The sequence below is a fragment of the Centroberyx affinis genome, unplaced genomic scaffold (genome assembly GCF_046629955.1).
Source record: "Centroberyx affinis isolate AG114_WGS23_722 - 3 ecotype Tasmania unplaced genomic scaffold, CSIRO-AGI_Caff_v1 ptg008429l_1, whole genome shotgun sequence".
Lineage (NCBI taxonomy): Eukaryota > Metazoa > Chordata > Actinopteri > Beryciformes > Berycidae > Centroberyx > Centroberyx affinis.
The window spans coordinates 5,003-29,099 of NW_027284186.1; the positions used below are offsets into that span (position 1 = coordinate 5,003).

Genomic DNA, 24,097 nt, shown 5'->3' on the forward strand with positions numbered 1-24,097 from the left:
TCAGCGGCCCGGTGGGGAGGCTTTTCATTCCTGATTAAGGCTGATGCTGTAAAGGGCAAAGCGGCGGCTCGTAATGAGCTGCAGAGCCGCCGCCTCGTCTCTCCGAAGCCGCCGTGATGATGAGGAACTGTTCAGACAGGTGTTAGCGTTTAGATGAGACGTGTGTTAAAGCGCTTTGGATCTCACGGCCTCTTGGTCAAGTGTCCGCAGCTGATTAGCCGTTGATGTAAAGCTGTTGTGAATGGATTTGCATATTAGGACCAGGCTGTTTGACTGAGGAAGGAGCCTGAGAGATTTTATTACTTCCAGTCTGTTCTACAGAAATTCAACCGAATCTCATCTTTTCTCGAAATCGAAGCTAATCCCATTGTTTCCTGTACTGTTTTTTTATCCTAAATCTGTTTTTCTCTGTTTTACAGCTTTGGTGGTGAGATTTCTGACCAGACGCTTCATCTGGGAGTACGACCCGACACTCGGTAAGACACTTTTTAAAATTTTTTATTTAACCTTTATTTTACCAGGCAGGAGTTTCACCTCTTGGAGGAAAGCAGGAGATAAAATAAAAATAAAAGACACACCCTACTGTCTCTCCTACTGTTACTACTGCTACCACTACTAGTACAATCATTCATTCTCTACCTGCTTAATCCTTAGTTATACCAATAACAAGGTTTTTTATATAGCTCTTTTCTTTTTAACCTCCCCATCACCTGCTTTACCTTTTTTATTTTTTTGGAACCCTCTGCAATTCCAAGACGTAAACTTAATCTCCAATTCACCGGTCACAGATAATTATAAATTTGTGAATTTCTCGCACCAATAGGCAATTATGTATATAGCTCTCTAAAGGTAGAGTTTACAAAGTGCTTTACAGAAAGGCAAAAAAACAAGGAATGGTGTCACATTCAAAAGAAAAAGTAGTTAAAGATCACAGAAAGATCAAAATCCAAAACATTACATTAAAGCAAGTCTAGGACAATGCACTGTAAGAAGTGATTTACTGTAAAAGGTGAGATTGAATCGGTCAAATATGGAGAAATTATTAAATATGCAGGTAAATTAGATTATACAGTTTTGGTTATTACAAAAGTGGAACTCAACCAACGCAACCAGGTTTATTTCACAAAGATTTTTTTCTGCTCTTGGTGCTTTATATTGTATTGGTCATTTTAACATCAATGCAGATTCACTGTGATCCCACTGTAACCAGAAGACTCATATTCCTGTCCTTCTGCACAAGCTACAGTTTAATCTTCAGACTGGACCTGACAGGTTAGAGCCTCTGTCTGCTGGTATATTTCAAATAGAGTGAATACTGTGTGATTAGGAGACAGACAGGTGAAGCTCAGGGTCAAAGCAGGAGCGTCACACTTTATTCACTCACACCGGCGGTCCGCTCTACATGGAAATATTACGTTTGCTTCCATAAGCGGCTTCTGAAGGTTGAATGTCAGGGTTAATGTGGACAGAAATCATCCTTCAGTTTTACCAGAGGGTCAGCTGGGGTGAAACAGTCTGACATTTAAACAAAGAGAGAAAAGCTGCAGCACTCCTGGAATATTTAGTTCGTGGATTTCATGCTCTTGATACAGAGATAGAGAGTCTTGAAGCTGCAGGAGGCGACTTCGCACTTTGGCGTTCCTCCAGTTTGAATTTTTGCAAGTTTGAAGGACTTCATTACCCAGAAGTCATGTAAGGTGGCTCCAGTAGAGGGCGCTCTCCTCTAGTGCTGAAACGAATACTTGATCAATCGATTAGCCGATCCGCAGAAATTGATAATCATTTAATCGTTTTAGTTATTTATCAAGTAAAAATACCAAATATTTGCTGGTTCCAGCTTCACAAATGCTAAGATTTGCTGCTTTTTTTCATTATAAAATGAAGACTTTGGCTGCTGGTCTAGTCTGATTCTAGACTCCTGAATCTTGCCCCGCCCACTTTTCATTTTGTCGAGCGATTCTGTTTCCCTCATCTGGCGTTTTCTCGCACGTAGAAACAATAGAGCCAATCAGCGCCTTTGTGGGCGGGACTTAAGTTTGAACTGTTCGTGCAACGGTTTTTCATTGGCATTTCGGCACAATAGATTTGTTGTAATCACCCCTAAACTAACAGATTGTCTTTGAAAAACGTCATTTTTTTCAAAATCAACCGACATTCTTGGTAAAGTTCGTAAATACACTGGTGGCCGGATACATCAGTCACTAGTGATTGGTTCAGATATTCAGTCACTAGTGATTGGTTCAGATACGTCAGTCACTAGTGATTGGTTCAGATATTCAGTCACTAGTGATTGGTTCAGATACGTCAGTCACTAGTGATTGGTTCAGATATTCAGTCACTAGTGATTGGTTCAGATACGTCAGTCACTAGTGATTGGTTCAGATATGTCAGTCACTAGTGATTGGTTCAGATACGTCAGTCACTAGTGATTGGTTCAGATACGTCAGTCACTAGTGATTGGTTCAGATATTCAGTCACTAGTGATTGGTTCAGATAGTCAGTCACTAGTGATTGGTTCAGATACGTCAGTCACTAGTGATTGGTTCAGATAGTCAGTCACTAGTGATTGGTTCAGATACGTCAGTCACTAGTGATTGGTTCAGATAGTCAGTCACTAGTGATTGGTTCAGATACGTCAGTCACTAGTGATTGGTTCAGATAGTCAGTCACTAGTGATTGGTTCAGATACGTCAGTCACTAGTGATTGGTTCAGATACATCAGTCACTAGTGATTGGTTCAGATACGTCAGTCACTAGTGATTGGTTCGGGGAATATCAACCCCCCCCCCACAGAAAACGGTTAACAAGGAGGAAATCTCATCTGAATAATGGAGTGGAACCAGATGGACGTTCAGTCTGAACATCAGGTTACTGCTGGTCAGACTAAGTCAGTTTCGGCTTTGTTAACTTGTGATAATAATAATAATAATAATAGCTTTATTTTTTATAGCACCATTCATACATAGAATGCAACTCAAAGTGCTTTTTTTGTTGATATTGTTTGGCTGAGTGCTTCCCCTCAGTGAGTACAACAGACCATCTGCTGCTCTGTTATTCATATTTTTATTATTATTATTATTATTACATAGTTTGAGAGGCTTGAACAGCTGAGTGTAGCTTCACCTAACTGCCACCATTCACTCAGATTAATACACAGTATATTGCTGTGAAGAAAACAATTAGGTAGAACAATTAACATTTTGGAAGAAATCTGTTAAATTATGTGACTGAACTTGCTTGCTGCTGATTAATTATCGTTTTACTCATTTGATTCACTCTCCAAACTCTGATCTTTTTTTAAAATGTTGCAGTAAAAACATGAAAAAGTGGATTTCTAATGATGATAAGCTTGTTAGTCACTCTAATTAGGCAGAAAATAAATCGTCTGCTGACTTTGTATGTTGATGCTTTTGTCTGCCAGAATACCTTATTAGCAGGTAGTACACACACACACACACACACACACACACACACACACACACACACACACATTAAGAGTGTCTTACAAGAACAGGACATTATTCTCTCTTATCTCATTCCTTGTCACCACATTGTTGTTGTTGTCCTTGTTTTTAGCTGTATATTTATTCTGTGTAAGTACATTGAGAGCAAGAAAAAATTTATTAATAAAGCTGATTCTGATCCTGACATGGGAAACATGATCTGTACAGAATGCAGAAGGCCACCAATACTAATAATTAATTTTTTCAGCGATTTTCACTCCTGACACTTCACACCAACTATAGGATCTAATCTTAAAGACTAAAAGAGAGCTACTACTACTAGAGTATTGTCTGGTATTGCAATAGGGCAACACACTGCAAAAACTCTGCATCTTAACAAGTAATTTAGTCTGTTATTGAGCCCTAAAATTGTAATTTTCTTAAAATAAGTGAAAAAATCTGCCAGTGGCTTTAGATAATTTCACTTGTTTCCAACGCAAATCAACTTGTTTGAAGAATTTAGAAGAATCAAGAGTCATTTCCTTGACAGCAGAGCAGTGATCTGCCTTATTCTGACTGCTTTCAACACACTGACTTGTTTCATTTCTAGAAAACTCCTGAAACAAGTGAAGCTGCAGTGGAGACAAGTGGAGTTATCTCTCCTCACTGCAGAATGTTTCTCTTGGTTTGAGAACAAGAAGATCTGAAGGCTGAATATGAGACCGAAGGACTCGTTAAGATGGATGATTTTTGCGGGGCAGGAACTTAATTCCAGGAAAAATTCTCTGGTGTGAATATTTTGGAAATAAAGTGAAAGCAAGCGGGAAAAAAAGCAAAAGATAAGAGATTTTTCAAGCCAGTTAAGAGCAGCAGACATCGACAAATTGGCTTCTGTTTCCAGTTTTGATGCGTCGGGTCTGGCACGACTCTCTCTCTCTCTCTCTCTCTCTCTCTCTCTCTCTCTCTCTCTCTCTCTCTGCCTCCTGCCAAAACAGGCTTCAGGCTCTGAGAGATGAATGACTCGCTGCCCGGAAAATTACTGCTTTTGTCTCCCTGTAAGATCTTTAGATAGGAAGGCCGGGCCGGTTAAATCATCCCCGCCCCGCCCCGCTGTCACTGCGGTTGGTAACATATATAAACTGGGTTGGGGGGGCGGTGGGTTTTGGGTGGTGTTTGCGGGCTCCTGAAAATAGGACGTCCCAGGGGTCCCGGCGGTAGACCCTGGTCCTCCTCCTCGGGCCTCCAGGTGAGCAGCTGTAAATCTCCTCCCTGCTGCTGCCGCCCGGGGCTCGCTGTGACATTTCCCTGACGTCAGACGACTCGGTTTATCCAGATTTTTTCCCCCCCGGAGAGCTGAGCGCACCTGGGCCACCGGCGGGTCGACATGCAGGGACCGGAGCTCCACTTAGTACATTCTCATTTCACTGGGAATCTGAATGTCTCTTGACAAGTCCTTTGGCCTGATATTTGTCTCGTTGTTTGTGGTATTGAGGTTTTGCAGGTGCGTCACCAGCTGGCACAAGCATGGAGATCCAGTGGAGAATTAGATTTTATTTAAAATAAAATCTGTAGCAAGCAAAGGTGGTAGAAGTACACAAATTCCCTACTCGAGTAAAAGTGCAAAGACTCATTTTAAAATATACTCTGGTAGAAGTTGAAGTACCGTTTCAAATCCTTTACTCAAGTCAAAGTATAAAAGTACTTGGACTTAAATTTACTTAAAGTATAAAAGTAAAAGTCGTTCTCTAAAAGTCATTTCTAATGTTCTAAACTGGTTTCTGTTGAGCGTTCCTCTGAATCCCAGATGAGAAAGAGTCTGCAGCTCAGATCAGGAACCTGAACCCTAGCAGCTGAATTCACTAACGTTGCTTCTCTCTCTTGTTGCTTCTCTCTTCTTCGTGTTGCTTCTCCCTCTCTCCCTTTCCCTAATTTTTGGTGTCACTTTGCTTAACAAGCAGCAAATCAGTTGATGATTTCCTGAGAGTAACGAGTCTGTTTTGAAAGTGTAGTGAGTAGAAAGTACAGATTTTTTTTTTAAATGTAGTGAGTAAAAGTAAAAAGTCTTCAGTGAAAGAAAAACTTGAGTAAAGTACAGATACTTGAAAATCTTACTTAAGTAATGAAGTATTTTTACTTTGTTACATCCCACCTCTGGTAGCAAGCAGCTGTCAGCAGAGAGCAGCTGAGTCAGCTTGTTGTGGTGTGGCTGTAGATCCATTCAGTAACGTTCTCAGTTAAAGTGAATAGTGTGATAAGGTGGATTTGTTTCCAAATGTAGGTTACTGTGACACAGTAAACTGTCTTGTCTTTAGCCCTAGTCTCTACTCCAAAACATGAAGAGTTGTAGCTTGAGAAGAGTCAGCTCAGTTAACCTGAACAAACTGTTAGCTAGCTAACTAGCCAGCAAACACACTGATGTTAATGTGAACACGCTAACGCTAGCTGCTACTAGCTACGTTAGCTAGTGTGCTAATCAGATGTGTTAACAACAAGACAGTGATGGTTAGCTGACCAGATGCTATGGTTAGCTAGCTAACAAGCTGACATTATCTAAACACTAAATCAATCAGATGGATCAGTGATGAAATGATCAGTTCAGTCAGAAACAGACAGAAATTAACCGTCTGTTCAATTCTGTTGAGACAGAAACACAGTCAGCTGTTCACAGAGCTGAGGACCTCCAAGATGGCCGCCAGAGGGGAGGGGTTATGTCACCTGTAGGCTCTCTATTGTTGTTCAGCACGCATGTACCATGTTGACGCACACATCAACATGTATGTAGACACACATACACACAAATATCATCAGGAGCAACCATAGAAACCTTTCTACCTGACATCAAATATGATGTTGTTTACTTAAGTTAGAGTATGGAAGAATTGTTTTATTTTTCATATATCTATATCGAGAGAGATTTTCTGACTGACTCTATATGATTGTAAAGAAAAAAAAAACACCTTCCAGTAAATCCTCATTCCACAGAAAGCCCACAGCTGTGGAGAAATAGCAGCAGAGTTGCGCAGCATGAGTCACAAGCTGAAAGCGATTGCAAGACTAGATTCACAAAGTCAGTGAGCTTTGAAAAAGTAAAACCCAAAAAGCCCGGCGGCAAAACCCTCTGTCTCCACCAGCAGGGCTTCAGAGGGGCGTTTACACAGATGGGTTTTTTACAACGGGGCAATTCAGCCTGATGACCCCCGTCCCGTCCGAGGTCACGGCCGCAGTTCACACCTGCAGAGAGAAGCTCTTGTCCTGCTGTTCAAACTAACCGGAGGTGAAGCTCAGGTCACTTCAGGTCGCTCCAGGTCACAGCAGGAGGCACCTGTCATCCGGCAGCCAGGGAGTCCAAATATCTGCTGGAATAACTGAAGGGTTTGGTACCAAAATGCAAAATATTAAGGATGGGACCGTCTGTTTATCTCAGTGATTCCCAACCTTTTTCATATCAAGGACCCAATTTAGTCCACATTTAGAGCCACAGACCCCCATTTGATGAGATTTTGTCTCTCGGACCCAAATCTGAGAATATTTTTATTGTCAGAAATGATTTTGTCCAGAATCAAATGACAGACTATGATAACACTATGATGAAAATACTCATTCTTCTGTAATCGTACAACGTCTTGTAAATGAAATAATGGTGAAGTTCAACAACTCATCAAGTTGCTGGGGACCCTCTGGAACCCCATAAAGGACCCCTGGTGGTCCCTGGACCCCACATTGAGAACCACTGGTTTGTCTCACGATATGATTCGTTACGCAATATGAGGTTCAGGATTCAATCCAACCAGGATACGATGTGATCAATAAAAGTTCATTGACAACAAAGTCTGACTGTGCAGGATTGTTTATTTCTGAGACACAAATCTTTCTAGCGATGCCATTGGCTGCTAGAATGTAAACAACAATTTAAAAATGTCATTACAAAGTGACAGTAATATAATTTGGATGGAGAGCTTGTGAAATTGTAAAACTCTTAGTACTTTAGAGGCAAAGCTGCAGTCAATTGACATCTGCTTTGAATTTTAGAATTACAAATTATCTAAACTTTCAAGCCAGCAGAGGTGTGGTCTCCAGTCACATGACTTGGACTCGAGTCACAGTTTGAACTGCTTGAGACTTGACTTGATGCATGAAGAGAAGACTTGAGACTTGACTTGGGTTCTGGTGACTTGGGACTTGACTCTGACTTGTACTCTGATGACTTGAAAAGGTTTCTAAAGTCTTGACTTGAGATCTTGTGTTTGTGTAAATGACTTAGATTGAAAGTGATGAGATTTGTTCCAGCAGACGACTGAATTTAAATTCTGTTTTCTGAATTTGTATGGAATGATTGAATTTATTGAGGTTGAAACTGATTATAGAAATCAAACTCATGATGCTCTTATCAAGTTTGTATCCTATTAAAACCATATTGCATTGAAAAGTCCTAGATATTTAGTTTTCTTTAAGATATTAAATTGATACTGGACTGGACATGGCGGGTTGTTGGCCTTCTGTCAGACTCCCAAAATCCACCGGCCTTTCCAGTGTCAAAATAAGCAAATAACTTATAAAAAAAACCTACTTATCATAAGTTTTACATCCATTTTGTGAGAATAAGTCACTATTTTCAAATGTTAAAATAACTAATTTTTTGTCTTTTGTGTCTTACAGAATCAACATATCGGCATCAGGCGAACATCGACGATGAGGTCGTCGGCATGGAGATCCTGGACACAGCAGGACAGGTGAGACCAGTCAGTCCCTTAAAACACCAACCTGTCCCCCATCCCACCTGTGGGTCAGACATGGGGATCTCAAGAGTCTAAACACAACAATAAAGCCTGAATAAAGACCTATCTGCCCTCAGTTCATCCCTGCTGCATCACATACTGACTGCATCTCATTCCTCTTCCAGTATCTGATCAGCCTCATGTTAAACTGAAAGTAAATGTGTTAGGATCCGGGCTGGAAAGAGTATCACAGTACACTACTCAAGGAGAAGTACTGATACTTTTAGAAAATTTTACTTAAGTAGAAGAAAAGGTACTGGTGTGAAAACCTTGCTTACACTGCAACAGTTATCCATCTTTACAAGTCATTTAATTTAGTCTTAAAATTGTATTTTTATGAAAACAAGTGAAAAAAAAGTCTGCAGGGGGGTTAGATGGTGAGATGTCACGTGTTTCTGATGCAAATGTTTCAAGAATTTCCTTGAATCAGGTGTCATTTTTTTCATTCTAGTGGAGCGATCTGCATTTTTCTGATTTTCTTTGAGATGTCTGACACTTTTCTAGAAAAAATCCTGAAACAAATACCCGAAACAAATGATTGAAAACAATGTGTTACTTGTTAAAAGAAGATTTTTAAGACTGAACATGAGACTAAATGACTTTTCAAGATGGTTGTTTTCTGCAGTGAGGTAAAAGCGTTGCGTTGCAGGTTGACTATACTCACACTGCAACAATTATCCATCTTAACAAGTCATTTAATCTCATATTCAGCCTTCAAATCTTATTTTTACTTGTTTGTCTTCAAGATTTTCCTTGAATCAGGCGTAATTTTCTTCGTACTAGTGCAGTGATCTTGAGACAAAATGACCAAAGTGTTGCAGGTTGACCTTGCTTACACTGCAACAATTTTTCCATCTTTAATCATTTAATTTAGTCTTAAATCTTATTTTTCTTAAAACAAGTGAAAAAAACCCCTCTAAAATTGGGTGAGATGTCAAATGCAAATCAAATTTTCAAGAATGTTTCAAAATATTCCAGGCGTCATTTTCTTCATTCTAGTGCAGCGATCTGCCTCATTCTGCCTTTCTGTGAGATGTCTGACACTTTTCTAGAAAAATCCTGAAACAAGTGTCACTTTTGTGTCAATTATAAGACTGAACATGAGACAAAATGGCGGTCAAGACAGTCATTTTTTTTTTTACAGTGTGGTGAAAGTGTTGCAGGTTGACCATGTTTACACAGCGACAATTATCCATCTTTAATCATTAAATTTAGTCTTAAATCTTATTTTTCTTAAAACAAGTAAAGAAAAAACCCTCTAAAATTGGGTGAGATGTCATATGCAAATCAAGTTTTCAAGAATGTTTCAAGAATTTCCTTGAGTCAGGCGTAATTTTCTTCATTCTAGTGCAGTGATCTGCCTCATTCTGCCTTTCTGTGAGACTTTTCTAGAAAAATCCTGAAACAAGTGTCACTTTTGTGTCAATTATAAGACTGAACATGAGACAAAATGGCGGTCATTTTTTACAGTGTGGTGAAAGTGTTGCAGGTTGACCATGTTTACACAGCGACAATAATCCATCTTTAATCATTTGATTTAGTCTTAAATCTTATTTTTCTTGAAACAAGTAAAGAAAAAACCCTCTAACATTGGGTGAGATGTCAAATGCAAATCAAGTTTTCAAGAATGTTTCAAGAATTTCCTTGAGTCAGGCGTCATTTTCTTCATTCTGGTGCAGTGATCTGCCTCATTCTGCCTTTCTGTGAGATGTCTGACACTTTTCTAGAAAAATCCTGAAACAAGTGTCACTTTTGTGTCAATTATAAGACTGAACATGAGACAAAATGGTCATTTTTTACAGTGTGGTGAAAGTGTTGCAGGTTGACCATGTTTACACAGCAACAATAATCCATCTTTAATCATCAAATTTAGTCTTAAATCTTATTTTTCTCTAAACAAGTGGGAAAAAAACGACTCGAAATTGCCCGAGATGTCAAATGCAAATCAAGTTTTCAAGAATGTTTCAAGAATTTCCTTGAGTCAGGCGTCATTTTCTTCATTCTGGTGCAGCGATCTGCCTCATTCTGCCTTTCTGTGAGACGTCTGACACTTTTCTGGAACGAGTGAATCTGCTTTGGAAACGTTTGAAGCTTTGACTTTGTTTAAGGAAAGATTTTTTTGAGACTGAACACGAGGCTGAACGAGTCTAGAAGCTGTTAACTGTGCGTTGCGGGGTCCTGGACTGGAGGGAGAGCTTGCGTAAAGTCCTGCGGCGGGAAGATAAATGCGGTGCGTAGGTGTTCTGCTGCTGCCGGCTGATTTCCCCCCGGCGACACTTCCAGCCAAGTCATCCCTCTCTCCCTCTCTCTCTCTCTCTCTCTCTCTCTCATTACACTGCATTCTATTTTCAGCCGGCGTTGAGACGAGGCCTGAACGTTTCCAGACGCGGCGGGGGGGGGGGGGGGGGGGGGGATTAGCTCGTTTTCTCCTTCGAAAAAAAAAAAACCAACAACACCAAAGCGATGGAAAAACAAATCAAAGTCGGATTGGATCAAGACAGAGTATTAACGCTATCTTGATTTGTGGATGCGGAGTCTTCTTTGCGGCTCATAAATCGCAGGTTCAGAAGTCGGTCAGGTATACAGATGTCAAACTCTCTCTTCTGTCCTCTGCAGGAATGCGGTGATTTTTTTTTTTTTTTTTTTTAAACCTCGGTTTTCCTCTCTGCCAATAACTATGAGATCAGAGCGTGTGCCTCCCTGCAGTCGGGTTACGATTTAAAGTCCGCCACACGACCGGTTAAGTCCTGTTTACAACCAGGCGGCTGTTTCTGCTTGGACTTGATCAAATTAGGAACAGATGCCTGACTTCACACCGCTCAGACGGCTAAAGAGGTAAACCTGGCTTCAGCAGGTGAGACAGAGGGAGAGAGCAGGGAGACACAAACTGAATTCACCTTAAAGAAACTTGCTGTTTTCTTTGGACATGGCAGAAAAGATGTAATGCTCAGAGGATGAAGTGTAAAATAAGACAGTTTGAAAGAGACTTACACACAGGTTCTCTCAGCCAAAATGTGTTATTTTCAGATTGACAGCAAACCAAATCTCTTTTGTTCACAATTATTTATTGGTTTTCAAATGGCAAAGGAATAAAGGATACAGCACTGTATAGAGGTAAAAAAAGAGGGTGTGTGTGTGTGTGTGTGTGTGTGTGTGTGTGTGTGGAGGGGTGGTAAACAAATGACTGTGCAGAATAAATACTCAGTAGGTCACTTAACAAGATATAATAAATACACAGATCAATGAATAAAATATAATTTCAAAGACAAATAATTATACAATTAAATGCATACAAAGATAGATAAATAAATAAACACATATACAAATAAATGCATAAATTCATTAATAAATAAATGAATAGGGGAACAATCTTACATTCATCAGAACAGATAATTGGATTTATTAATGCCTGTGATGACACGGCATGAGTCCAGTTAAGTGTTTGTGTTCTGGCACGGGTCATTTGGCAGCAGAAGAACATTATTCTCTCCAAGAATGTTATCAAACGTTAACAACATATAGGTTTTTTTTTTGTGAATATCAAACCAGTTGATGCAAGGAGATGTTAAAGGCCCACATGTTGTAAAGCAGGACTCCCCTCTCCTCTGTGGTGATAAAGGAGTTGGATGGTCTATCTAAACATGGTGAAAGTATCAAAACTAAATCCACACAATCCATATTAGAAAAGCGAGCCTCTAAACGAGCCGTTTGGACTTCCGTAACTTTGTGACGTCACAAAGGTTCGCTCATTATCATTTTTGTAAGAAATAATAGACTAACAAAGTGTTTTTTTCAAAGCGGTTGAGCGGTTGTCATTGTTTATTACCGGAGAGTTTTCCCTACCTGTAGCCGCCGGGCCGCGGCGTCTCACGTTTCACTCTGGAAACGGTTAGCCGATCGGAACGGAGGGGTCGTTAATATTAATGAGCCTTAAAGACACGGAGACAGAAACGGCCTGTTCTTGGTAAGGCTCAGAGAGATGCTGGAAAATGAACGTGGAGAAATGGATTGAGAGTGTTTTTGGTTCATGACACCACACACACAGAAATTTTTAAAAAGATTTACTTTAATGTCCCACACTTTTCTTCTTTGGTGTAAATATTAAAGTTCCCATATTCTCCACTTCCCAGTGTTTATATTTAAATAGACCTCAAGACAGAAAATAAAACACTGGGAAGTACAGAATATTGGAACTTTAATATTTGCACCAAAGAAGAAAAGTGTAGGACATTAAAGTAAATCTTTTCTAAGAATTTCTTGTAATACAAGCAACAGATGATCCCAAAACTCCCAGTTGGACAAAGACAGATCCATGTACTCAATTTAAATCTTAAGATATGTTTTGTATTTTTGTTTGTCCATCATGATGATAACTGTGTCTTGTTGTACATATTTTTACACGTCTGTCTTCGCTGTCATCAGACTGAAAAATGCTTAAAGGTAAAGTCAAAGGCAGCTAACAGTTTGTGTAATGGTTTGTGTCTTGACCTCAGGAGGACGTCCAGCAGAAGGAGAGTCACATGCGTTGGGGCGACGGCTTCGTCATCGTGTATGACATCACGGACCGGGGCAGCTTCGAGGAGGTGGCGCCGCTCCGCAGCCTCCTGGAGGAGGTGAAGAAGCCGAAGAACGTCCCTCTGGTGCTGGTGGGCAACAAGGCCGACCTGGACCACGTCCGGCAGGTCGGCACCGAGGAGGGCGAGCGGCTGGCCGCCGAAATGGCCTGCGCCTTCTACGAGTGCTCGGCCTGCGCGGACGAGGGCGGCGCCGTGGCCGAGGCGTTCCACGAGCTCTGCCGCGAGGTGAGGCGCCGCAAAGCCGTGCAGGGCAAGGCCCGGCGCCGCAGCTCCACCACGCACGTCAAGCAGGCCATCAACAAGATGCTGACCAAGATCAGCAGCTAGGGAAGACCCGCGCTCCCTCACATGACGCAAGAACAAGAAATGTAAATGTTTTTAAAGGTGTTTCCAACAGTTATCGGCTCCCACATGGACTACATCTGACTGATTTGAAGCGGAAGGCTTTCTATTTCTTATTTTTGATCATTTTAAAGTGTAAGACCTGTTCCTTCTTAACTAACAGCCTTTGGAAGAGGGAAAAGATGTCAGAGCCCTGAAGGAAGACTCTTTGGGCTCATTTGATTTAAAATCATTCTGGGGACTGGTGAGAAACTCTGTGTTTCATGTTAAATAATCAATACGGTGAGGCTGTCCTATTTCCTCTTCATCTCTAACTGTCAAAATCAATAAACTAGCCAGAAGGCAGTCTAATTATCACGCATGCGAACTGCCCCATACAGCATGCGAAGAACCAGACTTTTCATTGATGTTGAAGGACCAAAGGGTTCGTAGTTTCCTCTCTAGCTTGTTTGTAGAAAGATGTTTTTCGACGTGTGTTTGTCCTTTAAGCGGCGGCCGAGGATCGATTCCCTCTGAAAAAATAAATAAATCAACAGTTAACCTGTAGAGGAGTAGATCCGCTGTCCTGTCGGGAGATTTTGTCGTCTTTCTGCTCGCGCCGACTCTAGTCCACCGACGGCGTCCCGTAGCGGACCGTGACTTCCCGGGGTTTGTCCGGGACGAGGAACCCGAGGCCAGAAGTCAGAAGGTCCAGTTTGTGACTGAATGTGTTGAAGCTGCGGAGGGGAAGCGGTCCGTCACACTATGTCGCGTTCCTGGGATGTTCTTTACGGATGTTAGCATACCTTTAATACTGTAAACTATGTATGATATGTCGCCTTAAGCACTGCTGTGTGTCCTCGGTGTGTACAGAAGCCAAAGGCATCGAAATGATACTGTAAGTGTTTCAATCGGATGTAATATCTCTGTTTTCTGGGGTGAGATGTCGCTTGTTTCCAAAGCAAATCAATATGTTTCTTGAGTCAAGTGTCGGTTTCTTAATACTAGTGGACCAATCTGCCTTATTCGGCTTTTCTTTGATACAGATGGACTAAACGATACTTACAGTTAAACTAAAGTGAACACATACATAGCGAAAGGGGAGTGGATAATGAAGCAAGGAATACAAATGAAAGAGGTGCAGGGTGCAGATGAACAAGAATCAACAGTAACCCAACAAAACAGTCAATGAATAAACAAATAAAACTATAAACAAGGGAAATATATGTGATGTTTGACACTTTACTTTCTGAAACAAGTGAATCTGCTTTGGAGACAAGTGGAATCGTCTCACCTCACTGTTTTTCGTTTGTTTAAAGAACATTTTTAAGATTGAATATGAAACTAAAAGAGTTTTTAAGATGGTCGTGAGGGAGAACCCGCATATACCGCAAAGGCATCTAGATGATACTGTAATTGTTTAAATCGGATGTGATATCTCTGTTTTTTTTCCCTCCCTCGGCCTCATGTATGTGACCCGTCTCTGGTCTAAACAAACCAGCTGTGCACTTGTAATTAAAAATTGAGATTTAATCCCAGCAGTTTTCTCCTGACGAGTCCATATGTTTTGTTTTGTCGACATCGGTGTAAATGTCATCACCTGGAGTTCAGCAGAAACACCCAGAGGTGCCACAAGTTTCACATTGTGATCCAGTGTGATTGATTTGAAGGCCTTTGCATTGTGCCGGTCTCCCCGGGTCTAATGAGGAACCAGACCAGACTGTTTTTCATCTCCTGACACTCATTTCCCCCGTCGATTAATGGGTTTTTCAGGGCCGATACTGATATTTTGTGCTGACATTCATTTTAAAATCTGTAATTTTTTTCCGTTTTCATGCCAAAAGTGACAAGTATTAAGTATTTCCCCTCAGAATTTTCTTCTTGTCAGGGCGGAAAAAACCTCTGAAACGGCATTTAAATCATCATGGGACAGTAAAACTCTCCACTGAAATCCAGACTAATGAAGTTCTTTTAGGATTAGCAGCTCTTTAAGGCAGGGTATATATAAAAGTCTACAACCCTTTTCAAATCTTCTAGTTTTTATTGCCTTGAGGCCTGAAATCATAGACCATTAAATCAAACGTTTTCATTAAATTTGGATACAGTGACCAAGGTGAATGGAAAATCCAGGTCAAAACAAAAGGCGACCCACTTCTGACAGTGTGTTAAAAATGGAAAGCCCTGGCCAGACACACCCTGTGACTTCAAATAGACTGCTGGAGCATCGGAAGAGTAACAAAAAAAGCTTTCCTCCAGTTCGGGCGGAGCAGCAGAGTGGTCAGGCTATCTGACAGATAATTACTGGAGGCGAAGTCCCATAATAACTGAGGAAAAGAGCCACAGCTGCTTTAATGTTGGTGAAATAGAAACAGCTTGGGGATTATCACTCTCATAATGTACTTTTTAATGCCTTAGGCTGATGTATAAGTCTAGTGTGTGTTCTGTCTGTACAACGGTTCTGTCTGTATCAGTTTAATATTCTAAAAGTGAAAATTTAAAATATAAAAATGTGTAATATTCGAAAATCTCCATTTGTTGCCCCTGTGATAATTGCAAAATTGAGATTTTAGACTATTTTTTTCAATTTCCTCATTTTATTATTATGTTGTTTTTTTTTGGTTTGACAAAATGAAAATTTTAATATTTGCTGCCATCTCTGAGGAGGAAGATGTGTAAAAAAAAAAGAAGAAAAAATTGAGAAGAAAAATAACATCTAAATTCACAACATCTAAAAACATCAATCTCAACCTGATTTTTTGTCTCACATGCAATCACTAGCCACTGCTAACGCTAGCTGCTACAAGCTACATTAGCTAGTGTGCTAATCAGATGTGTTAACAACAAGACAGTGATGGTTAGCTGACCAGATGCTATGGTTAGCTAGCTAACAAGCTGACATTAAACACTAAATCAATCAGATGGATCAGTGACGAAATGATCAGTTCAGTCAGAAACAGACAGTAATTAACCGCTCTGTGAACAGCTGACAGAAACACAGTCAGCTGTTCACAGAGCTGAGACCTCCAAGATGGCCGCCAGAGAGGGGGTTACGTCACCCGAAAGTCCCTCTATTCTGTGAAGTAGCTGTCTAGACCTTCGAAAAAGTCACTTGGGCGTTTATGCATGTTGAACAAGAAGAAGAAGATCACTGGATGTGGTGAAACTGATATTTTTTCTCTGAGGTTCGGCAGGTTGTCCCCTCCCCCACCCTCCTCACCCTCCTCACCCTCCTCACTCTCCTCACCCCCCTCACCCTCCAGGGGTTTCGGACGCCGCTGTAGCTCTGACCTCCAGCTGCGCTGTCTGAAGGTTCCTACTCCCAGATTTGATGCCGCAGGTGGCAAATCTAGGTAGCCTCAAACCCCTTTAGACAACTCAAGCGTGTTGTACAAGCACGGACGAGAGCACACACACACACACACACACACACACATACATTCACATATTTCTCCAAAGTGGCACATTGCATTAGCAGAAACACTCAGTCATAACTATTGTATTCAACACAGCATTTCTTACATTTTCTGAAACAAACACGAGCTCTGAAACAACTAAAACAACTTTGCTAATGGTAAGGTTAGGGTTAGGCAACGAAACCTTTTGTAAGGTTAGGCATCTAAAACAATTTGTTTACCCGGATAGCAAACTAATCAACACTGAATCAATGTTAATGCATCAACACAACTACCACTGACTCAATATTGATGTATAACATTTATTCAATCAGTTTTTCACCCTGAAATAACGTTGATACACTGAAAATTGATTGATACTAACACAAGAATCAATGTTATTTTTTATTCAAATTCCAAAATCTATTTAACATAAAATTTACGTTGAAACCATAGAACCCTGCTTTATGCACAGCAGGCTCTATGATGAACAGGGGAAAACAGGAGGAGGTGAAGTGCAGCTCAGAGAGAAAAACAGGTGGATGTGATGCATCAGGATGACGGTTCAAACCTCGAGTGTTTTCATGTTCAGAAATGACAAGTGGTCTCGTTTTGCTCTTGTTCAATGACAGCAGCAGTGTGACCACATATGTAGATGAGCTGATGACTAGAGCATGAGTGAGCCCAGGCTGTAGCTCAGTGAGATAGGTAGCTGCTTTTCACATGTAAGGTTGTGGGTTCGAGTCCTACCTCTCTCACTCTTATCTGTTTCTTTCCAAGTTATTGTATTAGTGAGAACACTTGTAGAAATAAGTTGATGAACAACAAGCCACACAAGCTCAGAAACAGCTCAGCAGGATCAGCAGCTGGTTTATCTGGCGCTACCTGACAGTCTGAGTGTTGGTTCGATCCCAGATGAAGATATGTTCTTGCTAAAAACCAGGTCTACTGGATGGGAGCGTATCTATGTTCCCCAGCTCTATGTAGCACATAATGGAACCTGTATTCACTTAATATGGTTGGTTAGGGTTAAACATAGGACCCTGGGAGAGCACATATGGGGAACATAGGAATGACTCCCTACTGGATTACAGAGCACAGATACTGGCTCCAAAGAAATACAGAGCAGGTACATACTGGTCCTACAGGATGTTCCACAAGAAATATGGAACATAATGCATACTGGCGGTTACAGAGACACAGGTACTAGATGTGATTGACACAGTATGTGGAGAGCCAAATGTAAGACACGATATGTAAATCGATCAACAATCACATTATTGGCCCCTATTGGTAGGCAGAGGCACATCACGCATCATGGTTAAACATTTCTAAAATCCTCACTGCAGCTAGATGTGATAGTGTCGTCTTCTTTCACAAAGCCCCTCCCTTTTATTGTTGAAACTACTGGTGGTACTGGTGGTTCAAACCAGTCGTCCTTCATCTTCAAACATACACAGGGTTTGCATTGACATGTCCATCACTCCACCGAGTCTTCGCACTCACAGCTTCTCTCTCACAGCTTTTCAGTCTTTTCTCTGGGTGTCGGCTGTCAAAACTCTCAGACTTACCGAGGCTTGAACCCACAGCCTCAAAACCTTCATGTAGCCGTCTACCTCTCTAAGCCACAGGGTCTTACTGCTTCAGAGGGTTTTATCCTAGAGGTTTTCAAGCTTTACCCTGGACTGCATGCTTTCAAAATTCACTGATTTACCTGAGGCTTGAACCCACAACCTCAAAAGTCTCACGGGGTAGTCCAACTCTCTAAGCCACAGGGACTTACTGCTTCAGAAGCTTTACCTTGGGCTGCTGGGTATCAAAATTCACCGATTTACTCAGACTTGAACCCACAACCTCAAAACTTTCATATTACTTTCCAGGACTCCTTTGTGGCACTGGGTCACAGGGATAACTTCTCTTAGAGCTTTTCAATCTTTACTTGGGCTGTTGGCTTTCAAAAGTTCCTGAAAACCAGAACCTCACAACTTTCAAGTTCTTCAGAGTGTTTTTTTTTCTCAGAGCTTTGTAGTCTTTGCTTGGGATGTTGGCTTTACTTACAATTTACTTGAAAATTAAGAGTTTAAAGTGGGTCTAAGTCTTGAATCCAGAACGTCAAAGTGCGTACACAGCTGTCTTGCACTTCTAGTCAATTTTCAATCTTTACTCGGCATGTTGGCTTTCAAAAGTCACTAAATTATTCAGGCTTGAACACACAACCTCACAAGTTTCACAGACCCTTTCTAGTGTCCTGAGCCACTGGGTCACACATCCTCAGAGGGTTTTTTCTTTCTTAGAACTTTTCAATCTTTACTTGGGCTGCTGGCTTTCAAAAGTTCCTGGAAACCTAGGCTTAACCCCTGAACCCAGAACATCAAAACTTACAAGCAGCTGTGCAGCTCTTTAAGCCACTGGGTCATAGTGCTACAAAGCATTTTTTTTTTCTCAGAGCTTTGTAGTCTTTGCTTGGGATGTTGACTTTCAAAATCTACTTGCAACCAAAGAGTATAAAGTGGGTCTAACCTTTGAACCCCGAAATATCAATGTGCATGGACAGCTGTCTGGCACTTTGAGCCACTGTGTGATATTGCTTCTGAGTTTGTTTCCCGAAAGCTTTTCAATCTTTACTTGGGATGTTGGCTATCAAAATGCATCAGTTTACACAGGCTTGAACCCTCAACCTCAAAAAGTTCACAAAGTCTTCCAGTGTCCACTGGGTTAGCTTTTTAATCTTTACTTGGGCTGTTGGCTTTGAAAAGTTCCTGGAAACCAGAACCTCAAAAAGTACAAGCAGCTGTTCTGTGACTTTCAGTCTTTGCTTGGGATGTTGGCTTTCAAAATGTACTTGTAAAAAGTCAGATCATCAAAATGCGTAGACAGCCAGACTTCCAGCCAATCAGTGATATTGCTTCTGAGTTTGTTTTCTGAGAGCTTTTCAATCTTCAAAATTTGCAAACTTACTCTTAGCTTTCACTTAGTTTTCAGTCAATCCTTGAGATACTGGCTGGTATCAAAGCCAGGACAGCAACAACTTCTCAGTATCTCAGTTCAGTTTCTGAACTTGTCCACCAAAAGTCTCTGGATGGTGGCTCCAAAAAAAGAAGAAAATTTAAGGTTAGAACTGCGGTTGTGGACTACAATCTCAAAACTCTTGAAACAGTTCATTCCTCTGAACTACTGATTGAAACTCTCATCTTAATTTGTCTGAGATCATTTCAAATTCCTCTTACTGCTGGATCTCAAAGCAAACATTTACTCAGATGCTATCAACCCAAAATGAATAATGCTGCGGAATAACACATTATTGATCCGTCTCATACGGCGCTGTCAATATTCCTTTTGGCACCATCGTGTTTGTGTCTGTGCACTGAAGATATTCCAAGACTTGATTATCCAGAAATTCTCAGAAATGAAATTTGGGGCATAAGCATTAATTCCTTCTTGTGTGCAGTTTGAAACAATAGAGGGAATCTTCAGATTTCAATGCAGAAAAAAAAAACACTGTAAAAGCAATGTAGGCCACCCAAGACAGGCTTACCACAGATCAATGTTGATTTCATTTCAGCATTGAAAAGGCAATCAGTTATCCACATTGATTCGATGTTTATTCATTGAATCTTCAACCTCCAAAACGATCATTCTGATGTAAATACATTGAATCATTAACACCTTGCTATCTGGGTAGGATTCGGTTTAGGCAACTCAACCTTTTGTTGAGGTTAGGCAACAAAAAAACTAGTTTAAGGTCAGGTCAAGGTTTTGGTTAAGGTTAAATAAGAAAAACTTTGCTGGAAATCAAAACTCCACACCCTTTTTTTCCACTGCACTGAACTATTTCAATGTCAAACTACGTTCTGTTTCTAGTCGTGTTTTATTGTGCTCATTTCACAAAATTTCAGGAGACCAGGTTCCTTGTGTCACATTAAAGCTGCACTATGCACTTTATGTAAAAATGCACCCGTCTTTAATGCCTAAACCATAAAATGGAGCTGAAACAGAGAAGAGCGTCCCATCCCCTGCCAGAGGATCTCAGGCTGCAGAATCTGTCTCATCTTTTAAGTCTCTCCTTAAAACTTACTTTTATATAAAGGCTTTTTCTTAGCATGGCTCTTATTCCTTCTAGTTTACTATTTTATATCTTGTTTTTATTACTTTATTTTCCCTTTTTATCCCTGTCTTATTCTCTTATTTTAATACTTCTTACTTGCTTTTACTCCGACTTTTATTCTTATGTTTTACGACAGTTTTTATCTTGTTTTGAGAAGCACTTTGTAACCTTGTTTTGAAAAGTGCTACATAAATAAAATTATTATTATCATTATTACTATCCCCACTAACTGATATGCTGTAGATTTATTCCACTGTATTTGCTAAAATGCAAGTCTGGTGTCAGTATGCTCACTGGTGGGAAAATCTTCTCTTCTCCTGGACTCAGATCTTTTCCCCGTTCGTCTCTTTGGTTTCCTTTGGTCTAAAGCAGTGGTTCTCAACGTGGGGTCCAGGGACCACCAGGGGTCCTTGAGGGTGATCCAGGGGTCCCAAGCAAATTGATGAAATGTTCATCTTCAGCATTATTTCATTTACAAGAAGTTAACACAATTAGAGGATGTAGAAGAATGACTGTTTTATTCTCAGATTTGGGTTTGAGATACAAAATCTCATCAAATGGGGTCCGGGGCCCTAATGTGGACTGAATTTGGGGTCCTTGATGTGAAAAAGGTTGAGAGTCACTGCTCTAAAGCGTCACAGAGCGGCCGGGTCGGTGAACACGAGCGAGCTGTGTGCAGATTTCTCGGTACTGAAGTTAAAATCTTTCCATCGGTTACCTCTCGCTGGAGTTGGATGCACTAGATGCTGCCGCCTGTCCTTGAACTGTGAAGCGGCGCAAACCCAAGCTGTGAAATTTAATTTACAAAAACATTTCCAGAGTTTCAATCTCCTGTAACAAAGCTGCATGGCGTTGTGCTCAGCCAGCGGAGAACATTCAGCAAATGCAACATGAGAGCGTGTTCCTCTTCCCGGTGATGCTCACTGATATCTTTAGAGGAGAAAAAACTAAAAAAAAAAAGGGCTACAGAGCAAAAATAATCCCCATCTCCTCGCCCAGCCTGTTATCCCCCATACATCCTGTTTAGATATGCAATCATGGGGAAAAATAGCTCTGCCGTGATTTCAGCACCATTAGAAAGCATGATGACTGACAGACAGGGAGAGCAACATGAAAACTCTGAGAAACTCTTTTATCCCTGCTGATAAAGGCAGACGAGTCAATCCCAGAAAGTCGATATCGGTGATTCTGGGTGTTCCTGTGCATGAGAGAGGGAGAGCAAGGGTTTATTTTTTATGAGCTTATTCGGTAGCGGACACATTCTTCAGACCCTCTCGATTAAACTTTTTCCATTATGAAGCAAGAGGAGGGGGAAAAAAACAGAAAGGAAAGCATCGGTGATCCACGGCAGAGGAAATGAAGGCCAAGAGGAGAGGGGGAGCGTCTGGGAGAAAACTCTTCTTCTTCCCTCTTCAGACCATACTCTGAGAAACAACACACACACTCTTGGAAACGACACACACACTCTGAGAAACACTCTGACACACACTTCTCCCCTGAGTGGGCTGACAAGCTGTTTAAGTTAAGATCTGAAGAGTTTATTTCCAAAACGCTAAACACTTCATCCATTTACGAGAGAAAAAAAAGAAAAAATCATCACCTGAAGTTCATCATTCAGTGTCTTCTAAAATATCCAGTGTGTAAAATTAGCATTTTGCCAACTAATTTTGTCTTAAAAAGCTCCATATTTCATTTGTATTCTGTGGTATTAATCATTCTGTAAGAGTGTGAGTGTGACTTCTTTCAAATAGCGTCTCAATTTGGATTGAAATTCTTTTTTTTTCTGATGCATTTGCCTACAATCTGATGAACACATGAAGAGTTCGGTCCCAAAATTAGATCCACCAAATGAAAAAGTCACAACTGCTCTTATAAAACAACTGATAGCACAAAATTTAAACATGTTATGGTGTCTTTTAAAGCAGAGATTCTCAACCTTTTTCATATCAAGGACCCCGTAATTTAGTCCACATCTGAGAATATTTTTAATGTTAGATATGATTTTGTCCAGAATCCAATGACTGTCTGTATTGTAGGTAGAGAGATAACAGAGAAACTATGATCAGAACAGTCATTCTTCTACATTCTCTAATTGTGTTAACTTCTTGTAAATGAAATAATGCTGAAGTTTAACAATTCATTGACCATTCATTTGACTGGGGACCCCCTGGAACCCCCTCAAGGACCCCTGGTGGTCCACGGACCCCACGTTGAGAACCACTGTTTTAAAGGATAGTAACTAACTTAAGTCCCTAGGAGACAAAATGATCAGACTTTTACCATCTCCTATGTTGATCCCCTGTGTTTTTTGGTTTTGATTGATGCTTTTGTTTCCCCAAAATGGATATATAGTGTTTTGGAAGTGTTCTGAAGCGGTCCATCTGGTCCAGTATACAGACCAGTCATATTTATAGCCTGTGTGAGCAGCGGCAGCCTGCAGATATATTACTGAAGTATTTAACATGATAAACACGACATGAGCTGTGGAGAACTTCCTCTTAAATCCACATCCAGAGTTCAAAACCCTCCAACGTCAGATTCCTCACACTTGACTTACTGCTGAGACTGAAGTTATATTTACTGTTGTTTTATTTAAGGAGAACCAAACTGAAAACTGCTGTAAGTGTGCAGTGACTATGTTTACATGCACACTAATAACTATATTCTGTTTATACTATATATATACTGTATATATCTTAGCACACTCTTACTACCCCTTACAGTTTATTCTATTTATATACTTAGCGTATTCATACCACTCTGTTCATTCTGTTAATACTGTCCATACTGTATATATTTTAGCACATCCATACTACCCTTATAGTTTATTCTATTTATATATTATACATATGCACATTACATTGCACTGCACTTTTACTGCTTCTTTTGCACTTCTGGTTAGATGCTAAACTGCATTTCGTTGTCTTAGTACTCTGTGCAATGACAATAAAGTTGAATCTAATCTAATCTAATCTATTTTAACGAGATTTCAAGGCAATACTCCAACTAGTGAAGCTGTCATGTAAACACCTTAATCTGATTATCTTAATTGGAGTGAGGTCATAATTAGATTAAGCACAACGCGATTACATGATAACGGACCAACCCCGCTCACCAGCTACACACACTTTCTTTAATTGATCACACTTACGGAAATGCAATGAAGGTGTTCACCTGTTCTGACCATGGACTGTAAAACCAGACGGAGCAGTGAGTGTGATGTCACCCACAGGTCTCTGAAGGCCGTTTTGAAGCCCAGAGATCGGGTTTACGGTCGCCGCCATGTTCACGTTTTTTTGTAATCGCCGACCTGTTGATCACTGGACAAGCAACCTGTCAATCACTAAGAAAACAACCCTGTGTTTTATCTGTTATATCGCTTTAATGATGCAATTATTTTGAAAATCTCCATAAGGACACACACTAGAAGAAGTGGAATTAGCTGCTGAGACCAAAAACCTCTGGTGGTAAAAAAAAATGTAAT

General features: G+C 40.6%; 1 protein-coding gene across 1 annotated transcript; it reads left to right on the plus strand.

The window, feature by feature from the left end:
* Nucleotides 1-419: 419 nt before the first annotated feature.
* Nucleotides 420-14,650, plus strand: rerg (RAS-like, estrogen-regulated, growth inhibitor; the record flags this gene model as incomplete). Its single annotated transcript, XM_071514309.1, has 3 exons — nt 420-476; nt 8,100-8,173; nt 12,712-14,650. Coding segments are annotated over 3 exons (542 nt in total), but the record flags the coding sequence as incomplete, so codon positions are not given.
* Between the last annotated feature and the right edge of the window lie 9,447 nt (nt 14,651-24,097).